General features: G+C 42.2%; 1 protein-coding gene across 1 annotated transcript in view; it reads right to left on the bottom strand.

The window, feature by feature from the left end:
• Positions 1-12273, bottom strand: part of PRMT8 (protein arginine methyltransferase 8) — a 62226-nt gene that overhangs the window by 9705 nt on the left and 40248 nt on the right. The window contains exons 7-9 of the mRNA XM_025209107.1: positions 10390-10536; positions 9505-9620; positions 1695-1845 (exon numbers count right to left, since the gene is read on the bottom strand). Coding sequence (XP_025064892.1) covers positions 1695-1845; positions 9505-9620; positions 10390-10536 — 414 coding nt within the window. The remainder of the gene's footprint in view (positions 1-1694; positions 1846-9504; positions 9621-10389; positions 10537-12273) is intronic.

Below are 12273 nucleotides of genomic sequence, written 5' to 3' on the forward strand. Positions count from 1 at the left end.
GGGGGGCGCTGCCCCCGGGCGCGGCCCCCCCCCAGCAGCACCAGCCTCCTGTCATCCAGCAGGCAGATCAGGGGCCCGCACCCCCAGGAGGAGTCCAGCACAGCCCCACAACCCTCCCAGGAGAGTGGGCGGGCCCCTGATCTGCCTGCTGGATGACAGGAGGCTGTTGCTGCCAGCTGGAACCAGCGCTGAAGCCAAGTAAGCCTGGTTTCGAAACTCGAAACGTTTTGAAACTTTTGAAATGTTTCGAGTGCCTTTTTTTGTTTTGAAGCTGTTTTGGAGGCTTTTGTTTCATTTTGATTTCACTGTTTTGAGCTTGAAATGCATCGAAACAGCTTCGAAACAAAACACCAGGTGAAATTTCACACAGCCCTACTGTGCATGCATGTACCCACCCCTCTTTCCTTATTGTTATTCCATTCTCTGTAGGGCTACATTCTCATTTGCATGAAGTCCTGTTTACACAGTTCAGAAATGTAAACATATTTTAAAGAGAATGTAAGAGGCATTTTTATTATTGGCCAACATCATGAACAAACAACATCTATCAAAATTGTTTTCTACTGAAAACTGGATTGTTGGCAACATGATATTTGTAACTGTCTGCCTTCTGTCAAAAATTTCAGTTTTTGGGGGGGGAAAAAAGAGTCCCTAAATACCAAAGGGCACCTATACACATGCCTGATGCTTGGCCCAGCATGTTCTAATTAGACCATGTCAGAGCAGACTCGATTAATTGAGTTTGCTGGAGGCTGCTAATTAGCACACTTCAGCAACCTCAGCATTATGTGTATTCAGCATCCCCATGCTTGAAAATAGCAGCTGGGGTGCTCTAACTAACTAAAGCTTATTCAATGAGCTTTAGTTAAGGCACCCCTGCTGCCATTTTGAAGTGCAGGATGCCGAATTATGAGACTCTCCACTGTAATTAAAGTGCCCCCCACTCCCACCCTGGACCATGTGTAAAGATGCCCAAAGTGTCTTGGGCTTCAAACTAAAATATTTTGGCACAAGTCTGAAATATGGTAACTTGGATATTGCCATCTGGGCACCTCATGGGGGCTATTGTTTGGTTGCATCACACCTCTAGCCTCTTCTGCTTCGTAGCATAATTAATAGGGGGTGAGCAGGGAACTAGCCCCAGATGCCAACTTGGAAAGGCACAAAAATAACAGTAACTGCCAGTGGCCTGGCCACTGCTGTGCCCCATGTGCTGCTGCTACCCAAAGAGCAAAACTGCCCAGCTGTATCTCTGCCTCTATTTGTCAAACCCCTTCATGTCCCATGATGAGGCACCATGACCAGTACATTTCTCTGACATATCCCTCCCCTCCACAAAAGGGGAATCCAAGAGATTTAGGATGGCAAGGTAACTAGGTTCTTGGGAAGATTGGGGATCTGAAGCACCCAAATTACAACTCCCCAGAGGCTCTGTAGTGAGATTTCAGACTCAAACCATTTTGTTTTTCTGAACAAAACATTTTGATCTTTGATTATTTTTTCCATTGAAAAGTTGAATTTTTTTATGAAGAAAAAAGTTACTCCCAGGAAGCTGATGACTCCATTACATGCCTGATTTTGCCCTTCTGCTTTATTTATCAGCATAAAAAAAAGTTCACATGCTGACCATCAGGATCACTAGACATAATTATACACCTAGCAATGTGAGACTAGGGAGAAGAAGTACTGATTACCTGTAGAAAATCCCATTTTCTTGTGGCACTTCGTAAATTCAATATTAAAATAGGTGACCAAGGCATGAATGTAATCATTGCGCTGAATTTGGAGGCAAAATGCAGATGTGAATGCCAGTTCTTCAGTCTTCACAGTATAAATATCCACTTCCTGTGTTGAGAGGGAAGACAAAGAACAAGCCCTTTTCATAACAATTTTGTATGGATTTAGTAGGCGAGCTGATCTGATCTGTTTATACATGCTGAGGGATGTATTTAAGCATATTATTTATTATTCAGCAATGTTGGTACCTTGCAGCCTATAGCTCTAAGACAGCAGTGGCATGTTCTAGAAATGTAGCATCCATGTAATCAGCAAATGACCCAGATGGGTGATTTTAAACTAGGCAGCCAGTCAATTAACTCTGTAGCTCAGCAGAGAACAATGGATGGGCCACTCATTAGAAGGGAAGTTTGCCTTTGAAAGTGACAGTCCTTAGAAATAAATTATAAAAATATGCTTGATAACAGAGAGTAAAACTAGAAGCGGGGTTTAAGACCAATTATGGTGCAAGTAGAAAAGTAGAAGCGGGGTTTAAGACTGATTCATAATTACTTGTGTGAGTAGTTGTTACTCAAATAAGTAACTATGGCAGAATCAGGTACTTAATGACTAATACAGGACAGTTAACATGGCTGTCACAAGCCTTTGGGGTTAGGCAGGAATGGATCCAGGGAGGATAGTGTTGCAGACAGACTCCCATTTCAGTCGACCACATTAGGGAAGCAGCAGCTGCGGACTTTTATTTCAATCTCTGAAGCAAGTAAAAATCCCTCCCTCCCTCCCTTCCTCTCTGTGCTCAGCACTGCCCCACCCTGCCCCCCTTCTCTTCTCCCCCACCCACTGCTGCCACTGTCTCTGGCTGCCCTGGGGGCAGGGGCAGAGATGGGGGTGCAGGCAGGGGTGGGGAGAGCTCTAGAGCCACTCCTGTCCACTCCAGCTGGGGTCTGCATGGAGCCAGGCTCAGCCCAGGACAGAAGCAGCAGTGGGGTGGTTACTCCTTCTTCCTGGTCCTCCTGTGTTCCCTGCCAGCCCAGGAGCAGGCATGGGGGAAGGAAACCTGTCCACTGCCACTGCTGTCTCTAGCCAAGTCTGGCTCCACGTGCAGCCCAGAGCAGGACAGGAGCGGCTCTGGAGCTCCCCCACCCACCCCAGTTCAGCTGGGGACAGCGGCAGCAACAGATGGGGGAGCGGAGGGATGGGAGCATAGGGGAAGGAACATGCCGCTGAGCACAGACGGGGAAGGAGTAGGGGGAAGGAAGGTTCTTACCTGCTTGAGGGAATTCAAAAAAGTCCCTCACTACAGCCACCCTCTCAGTGCAGGTCACAGTTACTGCACCCCCTTTCTGAAATTCTGGGTCCACCCATAGGAGAAATCAGATGCTGGACTGAAAGGAAGCAGGCCATGAAAGCTGGGAGCAGCAACAGTGAGAAAATTAAGGCATAAGACATCTGTTTACCTGTGTCAGGCCTGATAGAAGATGTAGGGATTTTTCATCACTTGTATGAACTGCACACAGATATATAGCTGGGTGAATAATGCAGAAAATATGTCATGAATATTCATTTGGATTTTTAAATTAGCTTGCTTCGGCCAGGTCTGGAAATATTGCAATGAATAACCCAGCCTTAGTAGCAATGTGGGTAAGATGAGTTCATAAACCTTTGTCTAATTTCTGGTTAAGAACATTTGTCAAGTTGGTTAATACCTAAGACCACTTCTGTCTACTTTGATTTATGTGGGCACTTCTTTTTTTTCCCTCAGAAGAGAAAATGTAATATCTGTGTTAAGCTAAACAAACAGAACATTCAAAGTATGAAATGACCTCACGTCTCCTGGCCCTGCTTTCTGGTCTTGTATTAAATAATGAATTCCAAATATGAAGCAGAGGGATTTTTTTTATGACCACAGAAGCAAATTATGTAGTTTCAATAAATCTTGAATATTGCGCTCGGCCACAGATGCAGCCTCCAAGACAATTTACTTATGCTGATACTCAGATCTCATGCTTCAAGGCATCAGTTTATAGACTTAGATGGGGAGAGGTCTTCCAATTCCTATGTACAGCATTGCACAGTTGACAAGGTGGTGTAATATACATGTTATTAGCCTCAGAATACTGGACACTGTAAGAGGCGGGATACCAAGCTCATTCTTATCTGGATGGTATAGGTACTCTAACATTCCTAATGGTGCATTTCATGGTGCAGCTTAAAATATACCCATTTTCACTTCCTTTTATGTTGATAGTTAGGTGTAAGCACTGGGCAACAAGCTGGCTATACCATGCATTATTCTTTCTTTATCAAAAGCAGGAACATCAATTTTAAAAAAGCCCTATTCTTGCATAGTGTGGCATAAAAGTTTATTCTATAGTACAGAAGTCTAAAAATAAAACATGGGCCAGATGCTCCTCTTCATTACACCAGTTTAAATCTGGAGTCATTCTACTGCAGTAGTTCTCAATCTTTTTAGATTCACCCCACTGAAAAGAACAGCTCTTAGCCTTCACTCATACTGACCACAGAAAAATAGAGCAATTCTTCTGTTGCAAAGAACTCAGAAAGGTCACAACAGGGCAGAATGTTATTTAATACTATGGATTCCCATTTGAAATTTCTGGGTTTATCTTGTGCATCATGTGTAGGCATGTAGGTAGTGCTAATACTGCATGGCACCCTTAAAAAGATCTCACAGCACCCAGGGGGCCCTGGTTGAGAATCACTCTTTTACTGACTTGGAGTCTCTCCAGATCTATACCAGTGCAACAGAGATTAAAACATACATGAGCATAGAATACAATTCTAGATGTTGATAACTGCAGGCAATAATAAAGACATACAAAGAGAAAAACAGACATGCAACTATAATCTGGCAGTTGATTTCCTTTCATAGATAACACAAGTCATGTGTTTTTTGTTTTGTTTTTAGAAGATAAAGATATCGGGCAAGATGGCCTTAGTTTTAACAAGAGTCTTGTTTCGGCATGAGATCGGAGAGATATTGTTCAAGAGCAGTTTCCCATGATGAAAATGATTTTATTGTTGCCAAAGTCACCGTGCCTTACCTGTCATGCTGAGTCATTGAATTATCTGTTATACATTTATAAGTGGTCCAACTTAAAACCACTTAGATTGCTTTAAAGTGTTGTTCACTAGCAAAAAGTAATTCTGAATAAAAAGTGATGCAGGGGCTCTATATTTATTATTTTACAATGATATCCTAAAAAGTATGCACATTTTGCAAGTGAAACAGAAGAAGATTACCTAATTTACTTGAATCTAAGACAAGGCTGTCCCCCCATCCAATATGGGGGGAGGCGCCCCTCCTCTTAGATTCCAGTAAAAGCCAGGAGGGGAGGAGTAGCAAACCCAAACCTGAGGTCAAAGTTGCAGCTACAGCTGCTGCCCCCCTGCCCCCCCAAAGCCTTTGCTCTCCCCACCCTGTAGCTTTTGCTCTCCGCTGCAGCTTATCTTCTTGCAGCTCCAGCTTTGACTGGGGACCTACTCCAGCCTAGACATGCAGCAGGGGCAGCAGCTCTGGTCCCAACTCTGTGCTGCATGCTCCCAGTCAGAGCAGGGTCCCAGGCAGAGCCAGAGCTGCAAACAGAAGGTAAAAGGGGTTGGGGGGGGGCAGCCACTTGAATACCCTGCTGCCTGCCCTCCCCACTTGCACAACTCCTGCCTGCTCCCCTTGGTGCCAGCATCTCCTGCTTGACCCCACCCCACCAATTGCCCCCCTTCTATCAGTACTCCTAAAGGTAGAAGAAGGAAGTTTGTTGGGTTTTTTGTTTGTTTTTTTTAGGGGGGGGTGGGGTGCAGATTTAAGATGACCCTCCAGTAATTAGATTCTAGACATGGAAAATTATGAACAATTAAAAAGAATTAATCTTCCATATCTAGAATGTAATATTGTAGGCTCATCTTGGATTTGAATAAATACAGTACTTTTTAAAACTCTCTATTGCACAAAATCAGCTTGAAATTTCCTTCTTTACCCCAAACAGTAAGAAGGACTTTCATTCAAAAGCAGTGGTTTGGGGAGCCCCAAATGTGGACACATTTTGAAGGGGTCTGATTTCCACTGATCATGTGAAAAATCAAATTGCTTTATGATGTTTCTAGCTAGAGGGACCCAAAGCAAAAAGAGAAACAAAACAAAAATAGTCACTTGGCCAAGACTTGACAAGACAAATCAGATCTCTGGTAACAGCTGCACAGTGCCATTGTCTTCAGTGCATTTTCACAGATGTCACTGAATCAAATATAAAGAAAAAATCAGTTGGTGAGGCACTGTAGGGAAGAGAATCCAGCTCCCTCTTGCTGTAGAGAAGATAATTCAACTCCCTTGGGTTGGTTCTGCACAGTGATACAAAATCAAAAGCAGTAAACAGTTCCTTTCACCAGCAAAGTCAGTAGGATAGTCTCAGGAAATGTATAGGGAACAGCTGTGTTGGTCACAAAAGTAGCATTCTGTAGAGCAGAACCACTCTCTAATTTTACTTCCCAAGAAAGAGATTAATTTTTTATTGATTAAATAGTACATTTTCAGAACTGACTCAATCCTTGTTCCTAATGTTCCTCCATTCCATTTCGCCTGCTAGACATTCCTATACCAGATATATGTGTTCTGCTACTCAGTCAAAATCCCAGGTGGCTAAATGATAATTTTGCATAAAATTAGACAGAAAAGCCATGCTCCACCACATTTCTTTCTAAATTATGTAAAAATTGGGCATAATTGAGCGTAAGTCTGGTCAAAATACAGTCCCTAATTTAAAAAGAAGGAGAAAAAGAAAAAGTGTTAAACTGAGAAACAATGAGAGTCGTAAAAATAGCAACTAAATACATAGGACCAGATTGCAAATGGAGCCTGTGCAGAAGCATAAAGTGGGATATGCATGTCGAGAGCCTCCCCCACATGTACAGAGGCAGAGACAATGATGCTTTTTGTTGCTGGGGGAGTAGAGGGCCTGCCTCTGCCCTGGGCTCCAAATGGCACTAGTCATCTTAAGAGTATATGAATGTCATGGGAGGGATTAAAGGAAGGGAATGGGACTTTTCCTCTCAAATTTCAATAGTGAGGGCAAAGAGATAGCAGCATTACTTATGCTCAAGGCTTTCCTGAATGATGGGATTTCATCCAGGGCTCAGGCCAGCTTGGCCTTGATAAAACAATCCCTAGTTCTCTCTCAAAAATCTGCCTTGCCTAAAGCTCTCTAATTGGCTGCCTGCCACAATTTCCTACCTCTTTGGTTAAAGCAGGCAACCAGGGCCACTTGAGAAGCAATCACAGCTCTCCTCCTTCTCCTTCCTACCCACTATAAAACCCTGACAAGAGGGAATTGGGGAAGGGGAGTAGGGAGATGCTTGATACCCAGAACAGCTCTGCCTCCTCTGGCCCATTTCTGTGAAGAACCAGCGAAGTTCTGCTCCTTCCACCTATTTTCCCTGAAGCATCTGGCTGAGGAAGGCAGGCAGGAAGGGAATAAGATGACACTGCTGCAGTTGTGCTCCTGGTCCTTGAGGGGTGGTACAGAGCCCAAGGAGCAGCCCAAGCAAGGTGGTAGAGGGGAGGCAGAACTGATGGGGAATACAGCTGGGGAGCACTGGAAAGACAAGTCTAGGGGCCAGTCAGAACTGGTATAGGTGGTGGTGTTGTCAGGAGTCAGCCTTGACTAGTCCTAGTTGTCCCCGATTTATCTAAGTGGGCCTAACTGCCAGCAGCCAGCTACTTCAGTTGGCCCTAGTTACTTGCAGGGTTGTGGCTGTGCTTTTAACCAGCAGCCCTCTGTGTCCAGCAGGTTACTCAACAGGACAGATACTCTTCCATTGAGTTCCTGGCACCTGGACCTGGCCTGAATCCTTGTTTCTAGTCCTTGACCACCCTTACTCTGCTGATGGTCTCAGAATTATAGGAGTGGCCCCAAACTTTTTTATGCTGCAACATGGAACTGGATTGTGGAGAACAATGTTTTTAGACTATTGGCTTTGTGTTGGCTTAGCTGGCCTTTCCTACAATTTTCTGTTGTACATTTTGCCTAGGGCAATGTGAATAATTTTTTGGGGGGTCCACTGGTTGAGCCACAACTTTTAAAAAAAATGGTTTGGGTTGACCCAATACTGGGTTTTAAAAAGATTTTTTTTAGTTAATTGAGAAAAAATGTTTCAGGCATTTAACTCATGAGGTGTTGAGTGTAGATAACTTGAGCTAATGCAGCTCTGAAGACAAGTCCTAAAGTAGTGGACTTTATGCTAATACTTGGATTGCCTATTTTTTTGATGCTAGCTTGCATAGCACATGGTAAGAATCATTTCTAAAGATTCAGTCCATGGATTTGACTGATAGTTTTTTTTTTATTTAATTTTTAGATGTGGACTACATATTTTTACAGGGACCAGGGAAATCAAACTGTTCTACCATTTGTTCTTCCATTATCAATCTCTCTCTTGCTTACTCCATTTTTAAAGCATATTTAGAGTTATAGATCTGTTCAGCTGTCCTATTTGTGTAGGGCATATTTAACTCTGCAACTGTTTGCTTTCTATGGACTCTGTGAGCTTTCAATCACAAAGGTATGAGGTCTCTCTAAAATCAGCCAGCCATTTTGTGTTCAGTTGAATATGGACAAAACTTATGCACACGCATACTTGGTGGTGTCTCATAAAACGTCTACCATTGTTTTTTCTTTTATAACCTGAAATAAGAATCATTCATCATGGAAGAATTTGTTTGCTCTTTGGTTACTCATGTAGACACACATTTGTATTTGTGGCTGGCAGGCACAAGGAAGAGTAGAACAGGCTTATTTGAAAAGAAAGGTACATTTCAGCTTCATGAATAAGATCCTACAAACCATTACACATGCAAATAGACTTTTTCATTATAGCAATTCTGTTGACTTCAATGGGATTATCCATGTAACTAATGACTATACAGTTTAGCTATGAAAGAAGGGAAATCTGTGAAGCATCTCATGCTCTTCTATGCCATGGGTTCTCAGCCTGGGGTTAGGAACAGTTGTCTGGGCATAGTGAGCACTCTGTTGTTCTTTATTTTGTATATTGCTAAATAGGACCAGGGTCATATCTTGACCCTAGCTGGACAAAAGAAGGGCACTGAAGGATGCCAGAAAGGGAAAAGGATAGGTTACAAAAATCATGTTGAGGATTTAGGGCCAAATTCCGATCTCATATTTGGGAAGGAAGCTGAAGGAATTCCATCAGAATCAGAAGCTAATGGATGAGTCTCTTTTGCTGTAACCAGAATTCATTTAACAACTCTCTCCAGTAGCTTCCCATCACAAATCTGTAATGTCTGTTTGCAAGGAGGAAGAACAATAAAAATGCATATCTAAATATAACGAGTCTTCATTTTCCAGTATTTGAACTGATTACTCAAAAAAAAAAATATTTTTAGTTTGTGTGTGTCTGAAGTTACATTTAGAAATCCTCTTATAGCAGCAACCAGATGAGCACAAATTCCCACTCTTGGGTACCATCTTGCAGTTTGGGTATCACCATATGTGACCAAGGTATTAGTATTCATGTTTAGCAGAGAGGATAACATTCGACATGTGCAACATGCTAGAACTAGATGTTTTGAAAACAGAGATTATTTTCCTTCTTAATTTTACAGCAGTTTGAAATGATGTCTGTAGCTTGAGAGGCACAGAAGGACAGTGATAAAGAAATAAAAACAGCCCATCTCCAAAAAGTGCCACAGTAAGTGTAAATATTCCTATTTAGGCACATTCAGAATTGCCAAACCTTAATCAAGCAGGAGTTGGTCACCACTTGCTTTGGATCTACTATGTCGACCAAGGGCTCCTTCATGGCCACGTCTCTAATACAGGTCATGTCAAAGCCGTACACATTCTCCCACCCTGTCAATGCAAAATTAATATGTCAAAGGGCAGTAGTAACAAAAATGCACACAGGATTTTTTTCTGGGTTTTAAACAACTCACTTTTACCTCCCCTCCCCAGTGAAAGAGACAAGTGGTACATCCCTATGTTAAAGACGATATAACCTGGGCACCTTAAGAATAAGACCCACAGTTTCAAAAGCAGGTTCTAAGTTTGAGTATCTCACTTTTTGCCTCATTTATAAACTAAGACGCCTGACTTAAGTTGACACTTTTGAAGACTTTGGTTGAAAATACCTGAAGTAAATACATGGGGTAATTGACACTGATTTGCAGATTGTTGTAAATTACAGTGGTGTCTGGATAGGACAAAAACCAGCTCTTCAGCTGTCCCCAGTAGGCGTTTTATAGTGCCTCCTTACTGGGTGGAACAGGATTGGTAATATCCTATGTGTTTTAAGGAAATGGCTACCATAGGATGAAATTTACTGGAACTGTGCATACATGACCCCCACACCTGCATAACTTACACCAGGGTATAGTTACTCCTGACTTCCTGGCTTTATCCTAGAGTGGTGTGATTGACACTGATGCATCCTGTGTCCACTCTGCATTTACACCTGTGTAAAGGCAGTATAAATGTGTTTTGTCCACACCTTTTAGGTATTTAAGTGAATTGCTCAAAATCACATGGCAAATCAGCCTAACACTTGAAGTCTCTTCCAACCCTGCAGTATAATGATTGTATAAGACAGAGGTTCTCAATCTTTTTTTTTTCTTGCTCTGACCTCTAGATTCCACTTCCAGGCAAAATGTTCTCCTTCTCAAAGGCTTGCAAACTGAGTTGAGCATCCTGGGTATTACAACTCTTCTGATGATTGTACCAGTAAGTGCCTTTTGTCTTGCTGAGTTTCTTTTCTTGAACAAGCAGTCCCCTAGGGAAAAGTACACTGGCTGTGCTCTTGTGCTTGACATTTCTTTGTGATAAAGCGCCAGGAACTGTTAGCTTAAAAAGGGAAAAAAAAGCCCTCCAAAAAAGTAAAATCTTTTACAGGCTCCTGAACTGGATGAGTCAAATTCCATTAAACCTGAGTGCCCTATTTAAAAAAAAATCTAATCTGAAAGTTATAGAAGTTATGTAGGCTACAGTATGTGCTGAGGGGCAGAATGGCTAGAAAAGTACTATGAGCATTTAAAAAATCTTATTATGCATGAGAACAAACGAGGTAAATTGACAAACTACAGTAGGGAGCAAATTTGCAAATGCTTTTTCTTCTCAGAACACAGTGGTTGAGTTCTTGGCGTTCCCAGCAGGGTCAAAATTGGCAGCAGTAACAAAAGGTCACTATGTTTCTAAACTGAATGTATTCAGCAAAGATTTGTTCTTTGCTAATATTATCCATTGCCTGGGTTGTCAGCTCATACACATTTGATGGGAGGGAGGTGACTCTTGACACAATGTTTTTATCCTTGGTTATCCAATCTTTGGGGTGTTTTTTTGTTTCCCTGAAAGCCCCAATTTCTGGAGTCCTGTGACTTGCAAGAGAATCTCAGCTTTCATTTTTAAACAGCCAAGTTCTCAGTCCTTTATGGAGAGAAAAGAAAGAGAGAAAAGAAAAGAGCTAGAATAAAAGCACCTGAAAGGGAATATTTACCCCAGGAAGTAGTGGGATCTCCATCATATAAAGTATTTAAATCAACATAGGATGCCTTTCTAAAAGAATATCCTGGAGCTTAGCCATAAGATAAGAGCTTGACGCAAGTAGCACTAGATGAAATTCTATGACAGTATTATGCAGGGGTCACACTAGATGAGTACAATGGTCTTTTCTGGATGTAAAGCTATGTGAATCTACTGAAAATCTTAAGACTTATTTCAAAACACTGTATATCTCGTAATGCTTTGAAACAATCTCATGCATTTTGAGTACCCTCTAGAACAGTCAGCCTTGCATTTGGAATGTGAACAATGTTCTTGTACCCCCTCTCAAGAGGAAGGAGAGAGGAAGAAATGAAATAGCAGGATGGGATAGGAGTGAAAGAAATAGAGGGCAAAGAAGGACAAATGCCAAAGGTGCAAATAGTTTTGGGAAAAGATGAAATTAGCACCAAAAAAAAGAAAGCCCTGAAAGAAAACAGTAAGGTTGGAATGTTGTTGTTCCCCTGGCAGTCCCTTCCCTTCTTCTTAAATTAAATATAGTTGTATCAATTTGCATATTGTACCCATGCCCTTAGTTCCCTTCAAGGTTATTGTTTGCAGATTTACTCTTCACTTTCATGTGCTCAGGAACAGCAGGGTCCGACAGTAGGAAGAAGGGAAAGGTGTCACCAGAGGATCAAGGTGGGGAGAAGTTAAGAGCAAAGGGGCTATCTGACCGACCCCCCCCCCCCCCCCACACACACTTATTTTCCCTGCTGTAGCAGTAGGAGGGGGAGAAATTCAAGGCAAACCTCCACTAGTTAGATTCTGTACCTAGGAAATTACAACAAATTTATCAGTTTTCCATATATAGAATCTAATTATAGCCTGTGGGGAGGGGGAGGCTGTCTTATAATCAGGGTTGTCTTCTATTTGAATAAAGATGGTAATTGGGGAAAGCACATGCATGGAATATGATGGAAGGAAAGTAATCAAGATATAGGAGGGTAAGTAGAAAACAGCCAGGGAAAGA

This window comes from Alligator sinensis, unplaced genomic scaffold (assembly GCF_000455745.1).
Source record: "Alligator sinensis unplaced genomic scaffold, ASM45574v1 scaffold177_1, whole genome shotgun sequence".
NCBI classification, from domain to species: Eukaryota; Metazoa; Chordata; order Crocodylia; family Alligatoridae; genus Alligator; species Alligator sinensis.